Source organism: Argiope bruennichi, chromosome 4 (assembly GCF_947563725.1).
Source record: "Argiope bruennichi chromosome 4, qqArgBrue1.1, whole genome shotgun sequence".
Lineage (NCBI taxonomy): Eukaryota > Metazoa > Arthropoda > Arachnida > Araneae > Araneidae > Argiope > Argiope bruennichi.
Genome location: NC_079154.1, coordinates 52,004,614 through 52,025,296, shown reverse-complemented (window position 1 = coordinate 52,025,296; position 20,683 = coordinate 52,004,614). Strand labels below are relative to the sequence as shown.

Here is a 20,683-nt window from a genome sequence, read left to right as displayed (position 1 = left end):
ATTAATAATAAGACAGTAAAAATCAATATAATTATACTACATATTATAAATAAATAACAATTTATGCAAATGTTTTGAAAAACCTGAAAGTTCCGAAAGATTTAAATTCTGGTCTGTTTTTATTTTATATATTATGATGAATGAATTGAGAAACAATAGAATAAAATCGGATACTAAATTCAGCGAAACAATAAAATGCATTAATACTGACGATATAGAGAACTTTTTTTTTATAATAAAAACAAATCTAAGTTGAAGGAGAATCAAAATAAAAACGATTATTTATAACAAGAATTTTAGGTTCTCCTCTTCGCCCTTTCTTTGACAGAGAATAATGCTGTATCCGTTTAGAACTGGAATGCTGAAAAGAAAATTCAAACGTCCTTGAACATGCACAATTTTGCCCACCCCAATCTCATTTGTATCTCCTCGAGAAATTTCTCACCGTCCTCTTCATAAACTCTTGCGTTAAAATTTAGCACTTATTTTTTTATAACTTAAATTCACTTGACCAGTTTTTATAATCGAAACTAATTATTCCTGAAAACGAAATTACGTATTTTAAAGGTGGGATTTTATGGCATTATTAAATGCTTTTTTTTAAATATAATAAAACCTTTAATTGCCTAACATAATCTTTTTAAAAATCTTTACAAGCTCTGGTGAATATAAAAACCATATACATTTGTTTGTTTTTAATTTATTGAGAAAAGTTCCATTCTTTTTAAATCCTAAAATAAGAAATCTTGTTATTAATTGTTATATGCATTGCCTTTTGTGTAATAATTTAAAAGATTTTATGCATAAAAAAAAATTTTTAAATAAAATACGTCATCCTTTATATGAGAGGTAAAAAAAAAAAAAAAAAATTAGAACGTTTAATAAGAATGCATCAAAATGATTATTCAGACTTAATGAATATTGATTGTTTCGCATTTTTTTTTCTTTTTGATATAAAGTGAATAATTATAAGTCAATTCATTGTTTTCCTATTTTATACTTCACCTAGTTAAATTCGAATCCGTTATTAAAACTTCGAATCATCTGTTGCAGTAGACATTTCTATACATTCCCTTTGAACTTTTGTTATTTTGTAATCTGGCAATGTTTCAGAAAGAAAGTCGGTTAAACATTGATCTTTTAAAATATATTACCTTTTAATACTTTTTAAAATTCTTTAATCCTGTTGGTTTTTAATTTCCTTTTGAGTAAATTACTCTTTTTTTTCTATTCATATTCCTTTTAAAAAACAACTAAATTCCAATTATGCTTCTTTTTTTTTTATTTCGTACTATCTATCCGTTCGAGAAGAAGATGTGCATTTTTCATAATTTTGATCTGCAAATGATCATTTTTCAATACTTTGTTGAATCCAATATCAATCAAATCACTTTTATAATAAAAAAAGTAATTTGATCGTAGATTTGAAAATAACTCCTTTTTAAATCTGTATCTTGACATTTAATATTATTGAATTTATTCGCTCAGTATTTCAAGTTGATTTTAAAATGAGATTGATTATGAAGCATTGTGCAATAAATTATTATGAATGTAAAATTAATATTTTATAATTAATTAATATGAATTATTTCATTAAATCAAATTTTATTATTTTTTAAATATAATTCACTGTTTAAGTGAATGTTTTTTATAACATTTGCAACTTATAAACCAAAGTATCTTCCTGTCGAAAAGAATTCTTTACTAGCATATTTTTGTAAAGGGACACACACACACACACACACACACACACACACACACACACACACACACACACACACACACACACACACACACACACACACACACACACACACACACACACACACACAAACTTAAACAGAAATTCTCACAATCATAATTCTTTTTATTTTAAAAGTTAAATTAAAATTTCACAGTATCTTTAAAACTTTTATATTGTTTTTAATATTTTTTTAAGTTTTAATTTTTTAAATTCGAATTTCAAGTATTATTAATATTATTAATATTCAAGTATTATTTATTATTAATATTATTAATATTTTATTTTGAAAGCCAAGGAAAAAGGATGGACAAATTTCACACTTGAAGATACTTTTGAGCTATTACTTTACATGATGGAGCTATTTGTTATAGATTTTTATTACGTTGTCTCATTTCGAATGTCTGCCAGACGTTTACAACATATTGTTAAAAAAAAGTATTTTAACAACACATAATTAACCTAAGCGCTGTCCTTGAATCCACTTCGTCCAAAACAGCTGCAAATAAATTAATTGAGGAGCCTGGCAGATATCATGACATGTCTTATTTTTCTGTAACGTGATGCCACCTTTTCCTTCTTTCCGAGTTTCTCATTATCATGCTCATTAATAACAAGACTCATCATTTATTTATTTACTCCGAGGTGATGATGATGCAATAACAACTAAATGCACTGTCATCGTGATATGCAGTTATGCACGAAAGGAGGCTATATGCTTAATTATTTAAATAAAAAAAGTAAAAAAACGTTTTGGTTGGTGAAATATACTGGGCGTGTTTCGTTTTCTAGTCAAAAGGCGTGAAAAGATAATAATGGTGATTTCGTGATGAAAAAATTTGTTTTTTTTAAACATGCGATGCATTTAATATGCTTTTCTAAAATATTAGTTAATAAAATCGTGATAGCTTGTATGTAGAATATAGATTTCGCCTTTAAATGATGGAAGTTTCGAGTACTGGTTTCTACACATATACTGCGACAATCAAACGTCCATATTACCACATTTGCTCCAAATTACCTCAGGTGAGATAATTTGGAGAATGCATTGTCAGTTCAGTATAGTCTTCACCATAAGATCATTCTAGTTTAGAGGTGAGTTCCAAAAGAACACGACTTTATTTACATGATGTTGATTAACCGAATTACATAGAAACTGCATTACAAGGTTCAAATCTCGATTTCTTTTGTTGTGTGTCATTCTAGATATATGTCAAAGCAAGCCATTGCCAAACATTCAGACTACAGAGTGAAAATTCTTATGTATGAATGTCAGATTCTTTATCAATGGGCAGCGTATTAGGCCTTAATTCACTCGAGAATTCTTTTGCTAAACCATTTATTTATCAGACTAGCAATAAAAATTGTCTCTAGAAAATTCTGAATGTTTTAGATCTGAAATGCAATGCTTATTTTGAAATTTCATTGCAAGTGCTATATTTTGCTCATTTATTAAACTATTATTTTGAAGAGCATCGAATTTTTTACTATAAAATTCTTATTAAAATGAATTAGTATTTATTAATTGTATTATTTATTAAAAATGTTAAATAAAATAAATTTTGATCTTCGGAAACTTTAAGTAAAGATTTATTTTTAATATTTAACAATTTTAATAAATAGTACAGTCAATAAATACTAATCAGTATTAATAAAAAATTATTATTATATAAAGTTTGATAATTTGAAAAATAATAACTTTAATAAATGAACAAAATACATCACTTGCAATGAAATTTCAAAATAAACATTGCATTTCAGATCTAAAGCATTCAGAATTCTTTAAAGGCAAATTTTAGTGTTTGTCTTCTTAATAAATTGTTTAGCTACAGAATACTCGAATGAATTAAGGGATTTAACAAATTATTGTTTACGGTCAGTGAACGTATAAAATATTTATTAACAAAATTAATGTAGAAAAAATTGCAGTTTTCAATTAGTTAATAATGAATTAACTAAAATAAATTCGAATTACAGACATTTTGACATTGCGAATTTTGAAATAATTACATTTTCTATTAAAAGTTCACTGTTAATAGGAAATAATAGTATACTGTATTAAGAAATTAATGTTGTAATATTTAAACAATAAACACAAATTTTAAAAAATGATAAGATTGTTCCTAATCCAATTAGTAGCAATTAGTAACTGTCCTAAATTGAAAATAAATAAATAAATAATTCATCTGCTTCCTTCTTGCTTCAACAATCGCATTCTAGAAACTTTATTAAAATAAGAGAGGAAAAAAAGTCATTATTCAAGTTTTATGTTAACAGATTTCGCCAAACGCAAGCATTCTCTTCAAAACTTGGCGACATTTATTAACAAAGTTCTCATTCTTTTCCAAGAGGAAGGAAAGCAACGAAAAAAAATAAACCAAATCAAACAGTACATCGCATAGGGAAAACTTGGAAGGATTGCTGACTTTTCCAGAGGGAAAAAAATCGCCAAACGATAATTGGAGAAGTGCACACCTGTTGCTAGGATACTACGACCGCTTCATTCATTCATTCATAGTGTGTCCCTCTCCACCTTCTCCCCTGAGACCTCGGGCGGAGTTGTTGTGTCAAGCCCTTACATGTCGACGATGATCAGCTGAAAGTCGTTTGCCGTGTTGGAACAGTCAGCTTTACGTGTTGTTTGTGTAGTGGTGGATTCTTAATTTTTAGAAGAAAAGAATCCGTTTCGGATTGCGTTTTCTTTTCATTATGATAAGCTGTTTTTACGGCGAGACTAAACGGCGTTCGAAAAAAAGTTCGATCTCATCAAGGTGAGTTTTTATCCTTGTCGCATTGATTTGCATAAAAAGGAATGTTTTCAATTAAGATTCTAATTCAGTTTTTGCGATTCGTTACTTGCAATGTTTGTTTCTCTTTTAAATAACATTATTTCGATTTGATATTAAAATCAGTTATTTCAGAATAAATAGATCTTAAATCATGTTTGTTTTATTATATTATTTTTAATAGTATTTCCCATTTCTTAGTTTACCAAGAAAGTTGAAGTTCCAGATTTGAATAAAGTATGATTATGGATAGTGTAAAAGTATGAGTATGATTATGATCGAATAAACAATTTTTTGGAAATAATAACCAATTATAAATCGACTGCAGCGTTTAGATTTTTATTGTCTTTTTTCAATTCTTTTAAGAATCTGTAACAAAAGGTTGATTTGATGATCTATGAATCAAATATCTTTGTTTTATTTTAGTCAAAATCGAATACATACATACCTCCGATTTAAAGTTACATTTTGTCATATTTATACTTCAAAGATCTCCATGTGATTATTTTTTTATAAATACATCTTAAAATTTCAATTTCTCTATTTCTATCTAAAAAATATTTAAAGGGAGTGCCTTTTTCCACCTGTTATCAGAGAATAAATAAATAAATATTAATCTAAAATGCCCTATTGAACAAAAGCTGCCAAATATATAAGTGAATAATAAGTGTATGTTCCATAAGTAAGGGTTTTCAAAATCTTGATCTAAAATTAAACGAAACGTTAATGTTTTTCTTCAGCAACTTTAGAGCATATTCTTGTACAAAAATCACTTTCACAATAAAAAAAAATATTCAGTAATACCAATTTTATTTTCGAACAATTCATTTTTAATTAATTTTTCTGATTTTTTAAATTTATTTTTAAAAATTGTTTTGAGTATATGTAGCAATAATACGTTTCATTATTTTCGCTACTGTTTTTACACGCACGCGTATTTTGACGATATTAGAAACATAGTTTGTTTGTCATTTTACCATTAACGACAGATTTCCGACTAGGTAGACTAGGCAATTGCCTAGCCTCTAGGTTGACAGGGGGTCACAGGCAAGCCGAATAAAAACATTATTTTACTATCTGCCGTATAAATAAGTTTATAAAAAATGTAAATTTTGTGAATAATAAAATATTAGGATAATATAAATATTTCTAACATCCATTTTGTTTCATTACATCCTATTAGTTATTAAAATATTTGTAAGACTTAATTAGAATAATTATATGGTTTCAATAATATTGTGTGTGCTAATAATGATTGTCGAGGGATTGGATATCTCTTGTTTATAATTTAAAATACTCTGTTGTTTTGGTCTATACCGTTTATATAACATTCGAAATTATCAGTGACTGGTAAATTAATAATTTATCAGATTTCTGTGTTTCAGAAAGTTTTAAAAGGACATTTGGACTGTTGCTAATATGAATTATCTTTTCTTTTATCAAAATTATACTACAATTACCTTTTAATTATTTGACATTTACCTTCACTAGTATGCATATTCTTTGTTTAATTTAAATTAGATTCGCTTAGAATGATTTAACCTTGATTTTTCAAATTATTTACAGGCGGTTGTGCAATTGTCACAATCTGTTGACAATATTGGCTCTTTTTTTATAATGTACATGCGATTACTTCAAGGTTTTGTAACATTGATTGACTAAATAATTGCCTATTCTTAAGTGCTTTGAAATTACCATGTCTCAATGGAGGTCGTAGATTAAAAACAATAAGTTTTCACAAATCAATTAGAAATTTTATTTATTGATGCATGAGTGTTTTCTTGCCTCGAACTTAGTTTCTCTATGTATTAATTAATCAAAGTTCGTCAGAAATAGGTGAAATTTGTCGCATCAATTTAATTTTGAAATCCATCAAGGAAAAAAAAAAATATCGATATCATAGCTTATAGTAAGATAATGCGCGTTTAGAATTACATAACCTACACATATATGATTTAAGCATTTTTTATTAAAATCACGTGATATGGAATCACGTGACGCATCAGATACTAATGTTGTAAAGAAATTGATTCCTGGAACCTTACACTTCCATATCATAATTATGTTAATTTTAGTAAGCAGTTTTATCATAAAATAGACTCCCGGTAAACTAACAAGTATCAGACCAACGAACTATCTTACTGACAAAAGTTTATGATTAGTAAAAGTTCATTAATATGTACAAAAAAAAGTGTATATATATTAATAATGAAACCCATCTTTTTGCACAAAATGTACTACATTATGCAACAAAATATATCATGTATAATAAATATTGCAAAATATGAGCAACAGTTTATAATAGTTAAGGTGTGTCAAAGTCACTGACATCGACATGTTGCAACTTGTTTCCCATCCACAATCCCGACTCCGCCCTTCGGAAAATACGTGACTGTTGGGGAGCGGGGCAATATGTCAAATTGCCCTATTATAGATGAATGCTGTATAATAAGAATTTAAGATTCTAAATTCTTGTCAAGCTTTCATTCAGTTTCATTGTACTTGCTCTATTATATTATATTACTTTAAATTAGATGAATAATGTTTTTTAACACATTTATTCTTGACTTATACAAAAAGTTGATATTGATGTGGCCGAAAAATGACTACAGTTTTTTCCCCCTTCACTTTTTATCTGCTTGTGCATTACAGTTCGTTTTATTAAATTTTGCAAATAGATATATTTTGTGATGTAATTATATTTTAAATATATATAATATAAAAAAATTGCTTAGAATATATATTTATCATGTAGAATATTTTTATTATGTTATTTATAATTATTAGGGTTGGTTCCATTTATCACATTTTTTAATTTTGGGAAAACTGTTTACTGCAATATGTTGTCTTTTTTCATCAATTTATTACTTCTGTTTATCCAGATTTTTTTTAAAATACGAATTCTAATTTTGTTGAAAGTTTTACGAACTCTAATTTTGCAGAAGATACAACTCCCTCCTCCCCTCCTTTAAATTAATGTTTTGACATTTGAGCAATAAAAATTCAAGACCAAATCAAAGCTTAATTCGTAACTTATTTGCTAAGAATAAATTGGTAAATGGGACTACATATTCTACTGTCGACGAAATAAAAGATTAAAAGGAATCACATAATAGAAAATAAAAACAAAAGAAAAAGAAAACTTTTAATTTAATTACAAATGGTAGGAAAGGAAATTTTGGCGGATATCACGATATTGCCAGAATCAAAAAATAATACCAAACAAAAAAAATCACTCTTTTATTCTGTGTTACTTAAGAATCAACGCTGCATTTGAAATCTTAAATGTTTATTCTGAAATTGACCAGAATAAAAAACGAATTTCCATTTCTGCAAAACAATGCATATCGTCTGATCGTGTTAAACTAAAATTACAACTATCTTATTAAGGTAAATTCTTCAACATTTCCTCAGACATGTTGAGCTTTTATTGTGAAATTCGAATGTTACGTAAATATATATAAAGAATTTTAAACAATTTCCTTATTACATAGATATGCATATTGATAATGCTTTGTTTTTGAGTCTTGCTTCCATTTCCTTGATGTACATTTATTTGTTCTTTAATACCATTACTACATAGCTTGCTGACGTAGCCTTAATAAACTCATCTTTAAATTGCATCAGCAGAGCATTATTAAGGTATAAATATTTGCCACTGTGAATAATTAACTCGATTACATCATCGATTGCCACCTCTTTATCGATGATGTAATCGCTTCAATTATTCACATCGGCAGTGGATCCACAAAGAAGGCATGATTATTTAATTATTCGACCAGTTCTATGACTCACTTAATTCACCCGACCTTATCCTACGGATCTATTTTAAGCATATTAAGCTGTCAGGTGACAACCATTAGCGTAGCAGCGGAATATCACCCCATCCCAAAGGTGGTCCCCACCTGATATTCTAAAACATGGGGTTTCAATCCCCTTGTCCTTTTCATTTGGACAAAAAGAGAAGTGACCTTCAACTTCCGTCCACAATCGGTTTTTGTCCTGGGATCGCTCGGATCTGTTAACCCTCTTTGTTTGCAGCTGATAGCGATTGCTTCTGTGGCGTCTTTATCTCCACCCCCTCTTATCTTTTGGTCTTGGAACATTGTGGAACAGTAGGTTCACGCATACCCTCCCCAAAAGCAAGTGGGCCCCTTATTCTGTTCTTTCCTGCAGTCGTTTTGTTGGGATGTGTTGTGTGTGTTCGACATGTCATTTATAAAGATTGCAGCTTTTATTTTGTTGGTTTGAAGTTATTTCTTTTGAGCGTGGATGGACAGATGTCTGAGAGTGTTCTACAAAAAGAACTGGTAAATACGAAGCTGCAATTTTTTGCATGTTTTGTAGATAGAAGAGTTGTACCTACAAATTCATCATAATTGCATTGGCAGAATTTCTGTTTTCTTGCTGTGCTTGTGAATTATGTAGTGTTGGATTTTTGTTTTTGAGTTTACTATTGATAACCATAAATAGTATTTTCTAATAAGATATTTATTTTCTGATAGTTTTATATGTTTATGTTTTTTTTAATTGTATTGAATGAGCTTGAAAAGAAATTTTTAAAGGATATTGCATAACCAGACACTATTATGCCATTGTGAATCAATTACTGTTCTTATGAATTTTGGTTTCACTTTACAAAATTGAATTAACTACACTTTATTTCACAATTATATCTGTGATATAATAACTAATTTTGAATAAAAGCTGATTTAGAAATTTTTTTTTCTGTAGTTTTTACTAAAAAGATACATTTTGGACTGTTTATTTTGGAGTTGATTCGATTGTGCTACGTCTAGTTTTGATTTTTATTAAGTAAATTAATTTTTAATGACTGCCAAGTATTGTTTAAAAAGTTATTGTAGTTTATCTAAGGAGATACACTAATATATGTTTTTCTAATATGTAGTTCTACACTAATATGTAGTTTATCTAAAAAGATACAAGCTGTTATATGAAATCTTAATAAGTCTTATTTTCGAATGGTATAAATGAAAATTTTTGTTCTTTAATATTTTATTATGTTATTAATAATAATTTTCATAACTTCCTAATATTTAAATTTTTAAATAATATTTTTAAACAGCATTTTTGTGCATTATATAGTTAAATAATTTTTAATTTTTGCTTTGCAATTATTTTATTAGATTTTCATAATATTTTGATGTGTAATTTTGCATGATTATCCAGTTTTATTTTATAAATCATCTTAATGTTATTTTAAATTTAAGTAGTTCTATTGTCACATTTTATTCTAAATTGTTTTCTTTTTTTAATTTTCAGTGAAGGGGTGTTCACCTGTCCAGAGGACAACTTACCTCTAGACTACGCAAAGGTAATCATATTTTGAATAATTTCTGTAAATTGTGTTTGAAGTGTCAAATTTCACAGTAACTATCAATGTGATTAATCAATCATTAATAATAACCAATCAATGTGATGAATCAATTAATTACTTTATCAGTTATTATTACTATTATTAATCAAATTAAGTGCATTAATCGAAGCATAAATGTGATGAATATTTTAGAAAAAAATTTTGAAACTTTTATTTCAAATTGTTTTATATATATTTGAGTATATCAAATCTCCAGAGTAACAAAATTTATAACTATTTTGTATAAAAATCACCATTTCGTATTAAAATTATTCTTTAAAAAGAAAACTAATTTTTAAAAAAACTAAAATTTTGGGCAATTATTTCTATCTATCTTGTCCTTGCGTGTGTTTCTTCAGTGGACTCTCAGTAATTTTAGAAGGGAAAACAAGTCATTGCATGCGAAATTTTTAATATTTACTATACGTAATATAATTTGGTACATTTTATAATACTTTGTACAATAAGCATAGGTTTTCCTAATGTATGTTTTTTTTTTAAAATGACTCAGTATTGCATCAAATCAATCGTGTACAAACATTCAAAAGATTGTTTGGTTAAAAAATGTCGGTATATTATCATTATATTATTACTGATAAAATTTATTATTAATGACATCCAATTTTTAAAATTTATTTTCAAAATGTGATTGAATACCCAATTTATTTTTTTAATCCTAAAAGAAACATCTAATTTATTTTCATTTTACCAAAACGTACATTTATTTTTAGATAAAAAGTAAAAGAAATATATTTAAAAAAAAAGCGAATATTTTATTTCCTTTATTTGTTTTTTTTTAACTTCATTTTTTACAAATATTAATAATATACTGTCATAAATAGGATAAAAAAAAAAAAGCAGATATACAACCACTTTCACCGTTGGACACGAATCTAATCCAATTTCAGGTTTTCTTCTCCGTTCTGATAAATGACCGTTGGTTTTATCCATTGCCAAAACGCTAAAACTAATTAATGGAATAGAAGCCTAATCCCATCTCGTCATCATATATTTCGACGAATTATTTATGTCATATGTTTTCCGGTCGAGCCGTATTTGGATTTTCATGCATTATGGAATTCTATTTAAGTGACTAAGATAGGATTTGGAGATGTGCTTTCATATTTTCTTTTCTTCTTTTTTTGCGTTTCTTCCTAACGTTTATTTATATATTTTTTTTATTCGTCATTTCTGCCTTCCTGCTTTTGGCAAAATGAAAAACTTGCAGGAAGTCGTCCGCGTAGTGTGTGAAAAATCGTTTGCGTTATATTTTTTGTTTATTATTATTATTTTTTATTTTACTTAGAGATTTCAAACTGAATTCCGTTTTCCATCAAATTATTCATCATGGTTTTTTGACATGTGTGGTGAAAATTTTGATAAAAAGAATTAAATGTATGTATACAAATCTAAACTGCTACTTTAAATTTCAGAACAAAAATTAAAGTAACTCATAAGACTTTTATTTTGAAACATCGTAGCATGATAATGTTTCAAGATTTATTTTATTTTATTTTTTTAAATCGGGTGAACGCGTGCTTCGGCCTTTTTATTATTTAGGTAGATCCAGCATTATTTTTAAACTGCATCTGTTCTAAATAATATTTCTAATTATACAAGAACGAATTTTTAAGCACAAAAGATAATAAAATAATAATAATCCTTACGCAGCATGTTCTGAAGTTATATATAAGAAATATTTGTTTTTCATATACATGTTCTCTCTCTCTCTTTTTTTACAAAAGAATTATTTTTATCTGCTCTTACTAGTGATCACACAAACGGCAGCATTTGTATAAAATTCTTTTTTTTTTAAACGTTCATTTTTCTTTTAAAAGTAAAGTTTTAAAGTAAATTAAAGATTCTTAGTAATTCTTATAGTTTAGTAATTCTTAGTATTCTTAATAGCTTAGATTCTTTAAATAGTTTCTGAAATTTTCGTCATCAGCAGCTTTCTTTTAGTGCATTGCATAACGTCGGATTATGTTAGAGGCGAATCTTTTAATGTATTATTTTCTTTTTCAGAATTCTAAAGGGAAATTCTTTTGTAGAAAATAAAAGCGAGCGAGAATTAATGATGGCATCCAAAAGTTTTTAAAAATTTTCCTATAGTTTATTTGTTTGAAATTTTAGCTGTTGAAATACTGCTGCAATTTCATCTTTGAGACAGATTATGGAAAATAATTATTTCGAGATTTTGAAGTCTTGCCGTCTTTGGCTACCAACTTGTTCGCCCAGTTTGTTGATTTTTTTTTTAGCTGTTAAACTATTGAAACGGAATACATTTTTTACATAAAATTTCACCTTGTTATTTGATAAGATTGAAAAACCTGAATTTAGTTAAATCAGTCTACTGTAAATTCCAGGGAGTGCAAATTAAAATGCGTATATATTAGTGAAGTGAAAAATCTTACATCGGAGGAAATTTCCATGGAAAACAATTTTTTAATTTTAATTTTAACTCTGGTAAAAGCACAAGATTAAATATTTTGATGAATGAGTTTGAATTTCATCATACCATTAAAAATGTTGTTGTTGTTGTTTCTTATGGCACTTGCCATGGACAAGCCCGCTGTTCGAAGACAGCCGATTTTAGCCTGAGGGGGAGCGCCTCTTGTTTCAAAAATATTGTTATTAATTGTATTCCAATTTTTAAAAAAATGTCAAAAATGAATAAAAAACAGTAAGGATATGAAATTTCTATAATTGCTAAAGTAATTTTTTTAAGTTTTAATATCACTTAAAAATCTGTTATATGAGATAATAGTTAGGAAAATAGGACCATTAATTTCTATAAGCAAATTGTATCGATTACCTATTTGGCGACGGCTAAGCTTATTTTCGCACGCGATTAAACCTTCTGTTTGATGTCTATTACTTTGATTTATATATATATATATATCTTCTTTGATCTGACTGAATAGAGGTTTCGCTGACACAGTGAGTCCTTCAAGTGCATTTAATAATATTTTGTAGCTCTATTAATTAACTAAGCGAAATGCTGAATTAAATGGTGCTGTAAAATCATTCAATGGAGCTGAAATGCATTGGGAAAAATTGTATTGTCTTTTTAAAATTCAAATACAGACTTTTATGGAGTTTTCGTTTAATTCCAACAAATTTAAAAGATAATTTACTTTTTTTTTCAAAATATTTCATAATGTTTTGAAATAGTTTTAATGAGAGCTGATAAAACGTGTAGCAGCTGACTACGGTTACATTACGACCAAAATTCCATGCCTTTAACATCGCTTTTATGACACTTTCCCTCGTTCAGTTACGCTATTTAAAGTCTGGGTATTTAAAAAAATCTTCATTTTTAGAGGACAAAGAATATTTTTGAAATCATTTGTTCAAACACCTTAGCTTAAATAGTGTGGGAGCTGGAAAAAATAAGAATAAGAATTTAAAAAAATGTATTATATTTTTATTTCAATTAGTCAAATTTAAATATCATTTTAGTACGATTAATATCTGATTGCTTTTCCGATTAATGATTCTTATAAATCGTTAGCGTGTAATGTTTTTTTTCCCGTTAACTCACTGAAATTATGAACTAAAGCATAACAGCGGATGCGATTATAATGAAATTAATATACTGAATTTAAAAACTTTTTAAGCTTTTAATCTTCTTTTTTCCAGTTTATAAGCAGAAATAGAATTTATATCTGTTTTAAATCCTATGAATTTTAAGTTAGGAAACAAAATCCACTGTTATTCTTTTTAATCTTTCAAGCTTCACAGAACATTATTTAATAGAATGTAAAGAACTTTCCAAACAAATTTTTCCTCTTTCTATTTTTCCATAATTTTTAATCCTTTTTTTTTTATTCGTCAGAATATTTCTTTTCAAAAATAACGATTTCATTTGTCTAAATTATCTTTGTTCTGTCAGAATATTATGAACCATGCGTTAAATAATTAGATTATGTGCTTAGTTTGTTAATGTACATAACAAAAGAACAGATCACTTCCAGTGAAAAGAACTCATTCCTTCCAACTTAGAATTGAAGACGTCTGGTGTATTTACTATGAACCAGTAAATTGCATTGCAGTGGTGGGGGGAAAGTCTGCCTGTCGTTCATTTGGGAGTTGCTTTGTACCCACTGCTGCTCTCTGTACAGTTGCTAATGGAGGTAAACGACTTCCTGAATTGGAATATTAGCAGACGAGTTAGCAGTGAAGCCAGACGTGCGGAAAGATAATCATTATATCTCATCTGCAAAAGTCGTCTGCTTTTGTTAGCTGTTGTTATAGGAAAGAGTGGATTTTGGGTTCAAGTGCCTTAAGAAAAATGCTTCATTCGATTTATTTTTTTAAAAAAATTCTTGTTTTCTTTTTTATATTTATTATTATTATCAAATCGCATTCTTGAAATTCAAAATATTTCTTGTTAAACATTTTTGAATTTGTCAGAATATTTGCTGATTAAATTAATGTTTTCAGACATTTCTGGATTTCAAAATACAGTATAGTCTAAGAATTATCGACATGCATTTAGCATTTTCTAGGGTGTTTAGCGTGTTTGCATATAAAATAAAGGTAAAATGGAATATGCACATAAAATAAAGAAAACTTGAAATTTCATCTTGGATTTAAAAATTTAATTTAATTTAATTTATGCTAGTAGTATTACGGTGATAACATCTTCCAACTAATGCGAAAGAAATCTGGTCCTCCTAAGAGGACAAATTAACGAATCCGGTTTTTAGAAAAATCTAATATTTAACCTAAGTCAAATTATTAAACAATTTTTACAAACTTAAAGTTAAAAAATTTTATTAACTCAGTTTTGTGAAGAAACTCGGGACCTCTGACTATAATGTTCGAATGAACAGTTCTTAAGATGCGTATTCTGATTCCCAACTGAGCTTATATCCGGAACTATCAGGATATTCAATTGTATAAAAAACGTATATTAAAGCATAAATATATATTCATATTTCAAATATAGATAATTTAGGTAATCACCTAGAGCAAAATTATATTAAAATGAGTTGAATCGTTCATTCAATTTATTGCAACTTATCATCAATGATACTTCAGTTTCTTTATTTATTTTTCAATTTTCAACGTAGAAAAAATTTTCGGCAAAAAATGAGTTTGCGAAAAAAAAATTTCTTATCTAACAGAGAATCTTGATAAGAAAAATTTTTTTAACACTAGTGTTTTAAGAGATAAGGAACTATAGATAAGCCTGTTTCTAGTTTATAGATATAGAGGGATAAGTTGATGTCTAAGCTGCTTTGGTCCACTCATAATTCGTCCTAAATTTGTGCATGAAATATTTCCTGTTTCTATTTTCAAAATCAATATTTAAGTTGTTGAACGCGGTGTTAAGCATAGAACTATTGTATCTTGCTCAAATGATAAGAAGATTATCACTATCTGAACTATTTTGTCCTTTTGGTAATCTGTTTATATTTATGTTGATAAAAAAATCTCCGATGCAGAATATTTGTGAGATTTTAATCAACTTGCTTGTGTGTAAAAGATTAAGAAAGTAGGTTTTGTTATATTTGATAACATGCCGTGGTTTGTCGGGAATAAAAACATCCAAAAAGATCTTAGCATCGAAATCTTGCAGGATTTCCACGAGATACGTTTCTTGAAAAAATTGACAAAAACGATAACATCGCAATTAAAGAAATTGAAAATTATGACCCTTTACTACCAAAAAATACTTAAGTGACCTCGTCATCACAGCTTACCCCGCCGACTTGACTCTGGACTGAATTGGCTGAAATTCATTCATATAAAATTTATCTCCTCTGCTCTTAATCCCCCCCCCCGATTTTTTAAATATTATGTTACCTTTTAAATAATTTATCTATTTTTTTCTTAGCTCAACATTTACTAAGTAATCTCATTGCCAAGCCATTACTCTATCTACCTGCTATGTTCGGAGGTTAAGAACCTTGAATTCAAGAACTCCATGACCCTCCCCTCAAATCGGCAAATTGATCCATGTTTAAATTTTTATATCTGCACTATAGTGACCTAATAGTAAGGTTTCGATTTTGAGGTTTGAATCTTGATTCCACAATATTGCCTGTATGGGCGTATTGAGGGTTTACTTATATGATTTGTGTGGACAAAATGTCGCAATTAGTACAATACATTGACAGTATTTGGATATTGCAAAGAATACCTACCACAGCACAGAACTGTCTGACTAGTTATGAGCGGTACATTTTTTTAACATTTTTCGATAGATATCAGAAAGAAATCGAAGCAGAATCGGGGGAAGGTCAAATGTCCTTCGTTGTTCGAAATTTGGTTAGGGAATCTGATAGTTCAGATGTCGTTCTTGTTTCTAGAAAAAGAGTTCAGGATTGTGAGATCCATTTTAAAAAGCTTTTTAGTTGCTTCAAAACGGGGTATTAACTAAAATTTCTAACATTATTTAATTTAATCCCTGAAAGAAGAATCGAACATATTTTTATTTAATTAGTATGTATTGCATCCATTTAATCGTTGTATTTTCCAGAAAGAATTTAACCATAGAATTATTTTTAATATAAAGTGAATTTAAATGCCTCATCTTCATAAGAAAATAATTTCAGGATGCTATTTTTACTTAAATCTATTTATTATTTTAGCACTATTAACTTGGGAGTTTTAAGTCCATCAAAGGAAATCTAACCGACATCTTTTGAATAAATATTACTAATTATTATGTGGGGCAACAATATTCCTGCAGCGAATAAAGGCGACTCCCAAACTGCCACCGTCATGGCTGTTAATTAACGTGCTGTTGTAATCATGTTTTAGTTAATGAGGCGTGACGCTGTTGTCGTTATTTTTAATTACTTGTTGCTATCATTTCTAATAATTATGTTTGTTTGTTTTGCACTATTAGTGAAAGTGTTATTGTTAATAAACGAATCACGTAACGTTGCGTCTCATTACCCGAACTCTGCAAATAGTGCGAGATATTTTGGACCAGTCTTAACGATGGTACGGAAAATCCTTAAGACATTTATCTGGGTATTGGAGTTCTTTTAAAACAGGCTTAGTAAAAAATACTTTATCAAAAATATGTGGGTCACAGCAGAATCGCAAAATGTGTAATAGAAGTATTCTAATTTAACTTGAATTTTAATCACTTTTATAATATTACTTTTAATGAATGTTTAAAAATTTTCTTTTCATGATAATGAAAGAAAAATTATTGAAAATGTAAATGACTTTTTAACCCTTTTTAGGGCCGTGGGAAGTATGCTTCCCACCAAATTGATCAATATTTGTATGAAATTATGTAGGTTGGCATAAGTTCTGACACATTTTTTTAGAAAGACAGAAACTTAGACGCCTCAGTTCTTTATCTCATTCAAAATGACGTGTCTTGATTTGTTACTTAATTATTAATTAACCAAATTAATTAAATTAAATTTATCTAATAAGCTAAATGAATCCCTTTTCTTATTCTAATTTCAAGCCTAAAAATATTTTAACATAATATGACTAGAAAAAAATGGCCTTTTAAAGGGTTAAAATCGTATTCATTGTGAGTTAATTGCTTTAATAATGTTTCTTTTATCGTTCCAAGCTTTTATAATTTTTTATCTTTCATATTTTTGATTTAAAAAAATCTATTTTTCAATTCCTACTATTAGGTCACACTCTCTATATATATCTTGTTCAAATTTTCAATCGTTAATAAAATACTTTTTATTCATCCACTCAAGTTCAAATGCATTTTTTTAAATCTTGTAGTGGATGACACTTGATGTTAATACGGTTTTTTCAAATGTTAATTCATTACTTATTAAATTTAACTAATTTATGGGACCACTTTAGTGATTTTCTTTGCTCTTTTAAAATTTTATTAAATAATCTATTATCTACAAATTATCCACAAATATGTTATGTATTACTGATATTTTCATTCTGAATCTTATTTACTTGCTTGAATGAAGTTCGACACCATTTCAAAACTTCTGTGCAATCAGTCGTTCATCTGGGCAAACTCCAATTTACATTTAACCCAAGACATGACGATTGTCGGTTATGAGATCTTTGGTTCAAGATGCGATTTCTTCAAGGATTCACTGTATCTGTGCGGGACTACGTCGAACAAAAATGATGTTGGTGTAAAGCTGATTTATCGGTCCTTAAAAACAGATTTCGTACCGTAAAATATTTTATTGCGTTTTATTATATATTAATTGCACAAATTGGTGCGTTAAATACTTAAGAATAGTTTGAAAATTGTAAATAATTAAATTCTTTTTTTAAAATTAACATGTCTGTCACACAATGAATCTCCAGATTTCGGTTTTTAATAAAGATAGAACCAAAATTCTTGCATCTTCCAGAGCCTATAATTCATGCTAAGGTCATTGACTTGGCATCTATTAAAAAATTGTTTTATATCTCTCTTCTCAACAATGACCCAAGCTTTATAATAAAGCTGTATTACAAATTCGTAACAATGTAAAAATGCTTCCATATTCCCTAAAATTTTTGGATTTTTTTTAATTTAAAAGAAATAAAAGCATTTTTAGCTATTACTAGTTATCTACAAGTATAGTAAACCATTTATTCGGGGACGCAAAATATGTATGTATGTAATATCTAGTTTTTAACTAAGTATGCTGTTTGTCTAAACTAGTTAAATTAATTTAAATCTTTCCTTTAATGTTACAAATTATAATAGCTATTCCAAAGTGTGTTGTGGGGGTGCTCGTGACCACTTTGTCACATCGGGGAAACTCCAAAACATCATGATGTTGCCGTGGACGCAAAGTATGTAAAATATTTGCAATACCTAGTATGTTTTTAAACAAATTATTTCCGTAATTTTCCATTACAATAGTATGCCTTCAAAAGAGCCGTTATTTTTATATTGCCATTTAATCGGGTGCCAATTACGAGCGATTTTACGGCACTTTGGAAATGTGACTTTGATCTAATTAAACTAAAATTAAGTTTCATCCGAATTCTGGATGTTCCTCTCATATATTGAAATCAATCACGCAGCAAAGTCCTTAGAAGTGTCCCTCGAAATCAAAACTCCGTTACATTTTTCAATTAGCCCCGATTCGTCTAATCGAAAAATAAACTAATGGTATCCTCGATTCTTAATTTCCCGTTCCCGGAAGAGTGATTTATTGCTGTCACCCACAAGGACGAGCCCTGAAATTAGATTATCACCCGCCACTGACCCTGGGCAGACCCTTAATTGAATAATTCGTCTGCAAGAAAGAAGAAAGTGTGAGAGATGCGATCGTTTGGTTAGTTGTGGGCCCTCTTTGTGTTGCCGGTGCGACGGCGGAGTAAAAATTGAAGTACTACGCATGCACTGATGTTTCTTGATCCGAGTATTTTGTGCACATGTTTGTATTCAGGTGTCTGCTGCTGAACATCTACATTTATAATGATATTAAAATTTAACATGATGTATAAACGCTTCTTGTGGTTGCGTAATTTTTAAATTGGAATTTAAATTACCAATTAATTTTTTTCTAGAAGAGAGACCAGGTGAGAAAGTTGAAGAATTTCTGTAATTATCTTGTCTCTTTACTATTCTTCAATAGTATTAACAGTATTAACAAGTGGATGTGCTCTTTTCAGATATTTTCTTGTATAGTTCTCCAGTGTGGAGTTGTTTTGTGTTTAGCTTCGTTTTATACTGGGAAGAATCGAATATTTGTATTATTATATATGAATGTATTGTATATTGTGCATATGTCTTTTTGATTCTTCTTTTTGTCTTACTGGATCAAATTTTGATTTAGACAAGTTCGTGTAAAGATTAGTCAGCATGCAGTTGGGTATTAGATGACGTTTATAACCACTCTTGTCATGTGAGTGTGACGTCATTGCATGAATTAACTACGTTGAATGTACAGTAGAATTCTCTAGTAGAGCATGTTATAATTCATGTGTGAATTAACGTTCATTACGTGATTCAAGCCTATGATTAGGATATTCTCTCTACTTAACATGTTCATTAAAATGATTCACGCCTGTGATTAGGATATTCTATTTAATTAGATTATACTTTCTCTAATTAGATAATAATGCGAATCTTGTCAGCGAAGCCAATGTGTTAACCGGAATAGGACTTTATTTGAATAATTCGATAATTAATAAAAAAAGTTATTTGATAGAAAAATATTTTGTTTAAAACATCTTGCTTTTAATAACTACAAAAAAAAAGACATTTTTTTTACCTTTTGTATACTTTACGTCCCTGTATTAAGTCAGTTGTTTCTGTATCTTGATTCATTTTTATGTCGAACGTTTTTGTTTATGGTTTTCTAATTTCCCTCTAAGTTATATAAACAACTATTCAGATAATTGATGTCCTATTCTATTATCATGATACCACTTTATTTGAGAAAAATGTATACCGATAAAATTAATACATCAGCGGGAAATTAGGTACATCGTCGGTATGTACCTAAAAGTAAACATGTCATAGGCAACGAAAAATTAACATACATTAATATATCATCGCATAATAGATCCTGCACATGTATTGATATGCACATTTCAATTTTTTCTGTTACTATATTGACATTTAAAATAACAAGAACTAATTTGTATTTTTTTTTGGGGGGGAAGGGGGTTGTTCTTTATAGCTGTAGACCGACGATGTATTTGAATGCGACCCCTGTAATAATAAATTATAAAAATGGCACATTCCAATTTCAGTTTGAATTATATAATATAAAACTTTTATTCTACAAAAAGCTTTACCATTTTCAAATTTCTGCTAAAAATGTGGTCCAATTTCTCGCACATGCGCCTTAATGCAGCATTTCCTTC

General features: G+C 28.3%; 1 protein-coding gene across 9 annotated transcripts in view; it reads left to right on the top strand.

Moving 5' to 3' along the window:
- LOC129966581 (TNF receptor-associated factor 4-like) overlaps window positions 1-20,683 on the top strand; it is a 357,557-nt gene that overhangs the window by 282,144 nt on the left and 54,730 nt on the right. For 7 of the 9 annotated variants that reach the window (XM_056081045.1, XM_056081056.1, XM_056081054.1 and 4 more), the window contains exon 2: window positions 9,811-9,862. In XM_056081045.1, coding sequence (XP_055937020.1) covers window positions 9,811-9,862 — 52 coding nt within the window. Of the gene's footprint in view, window positions 1-4,141; window positions 4,513-8,711; window positions 8,838-9,810; window positions 9,863-20,683 lie in introns of those variants that run through there. The other 2 variants (XM_056081047.1, XM_056081048.1) reach the window with 2 other exon arrangements.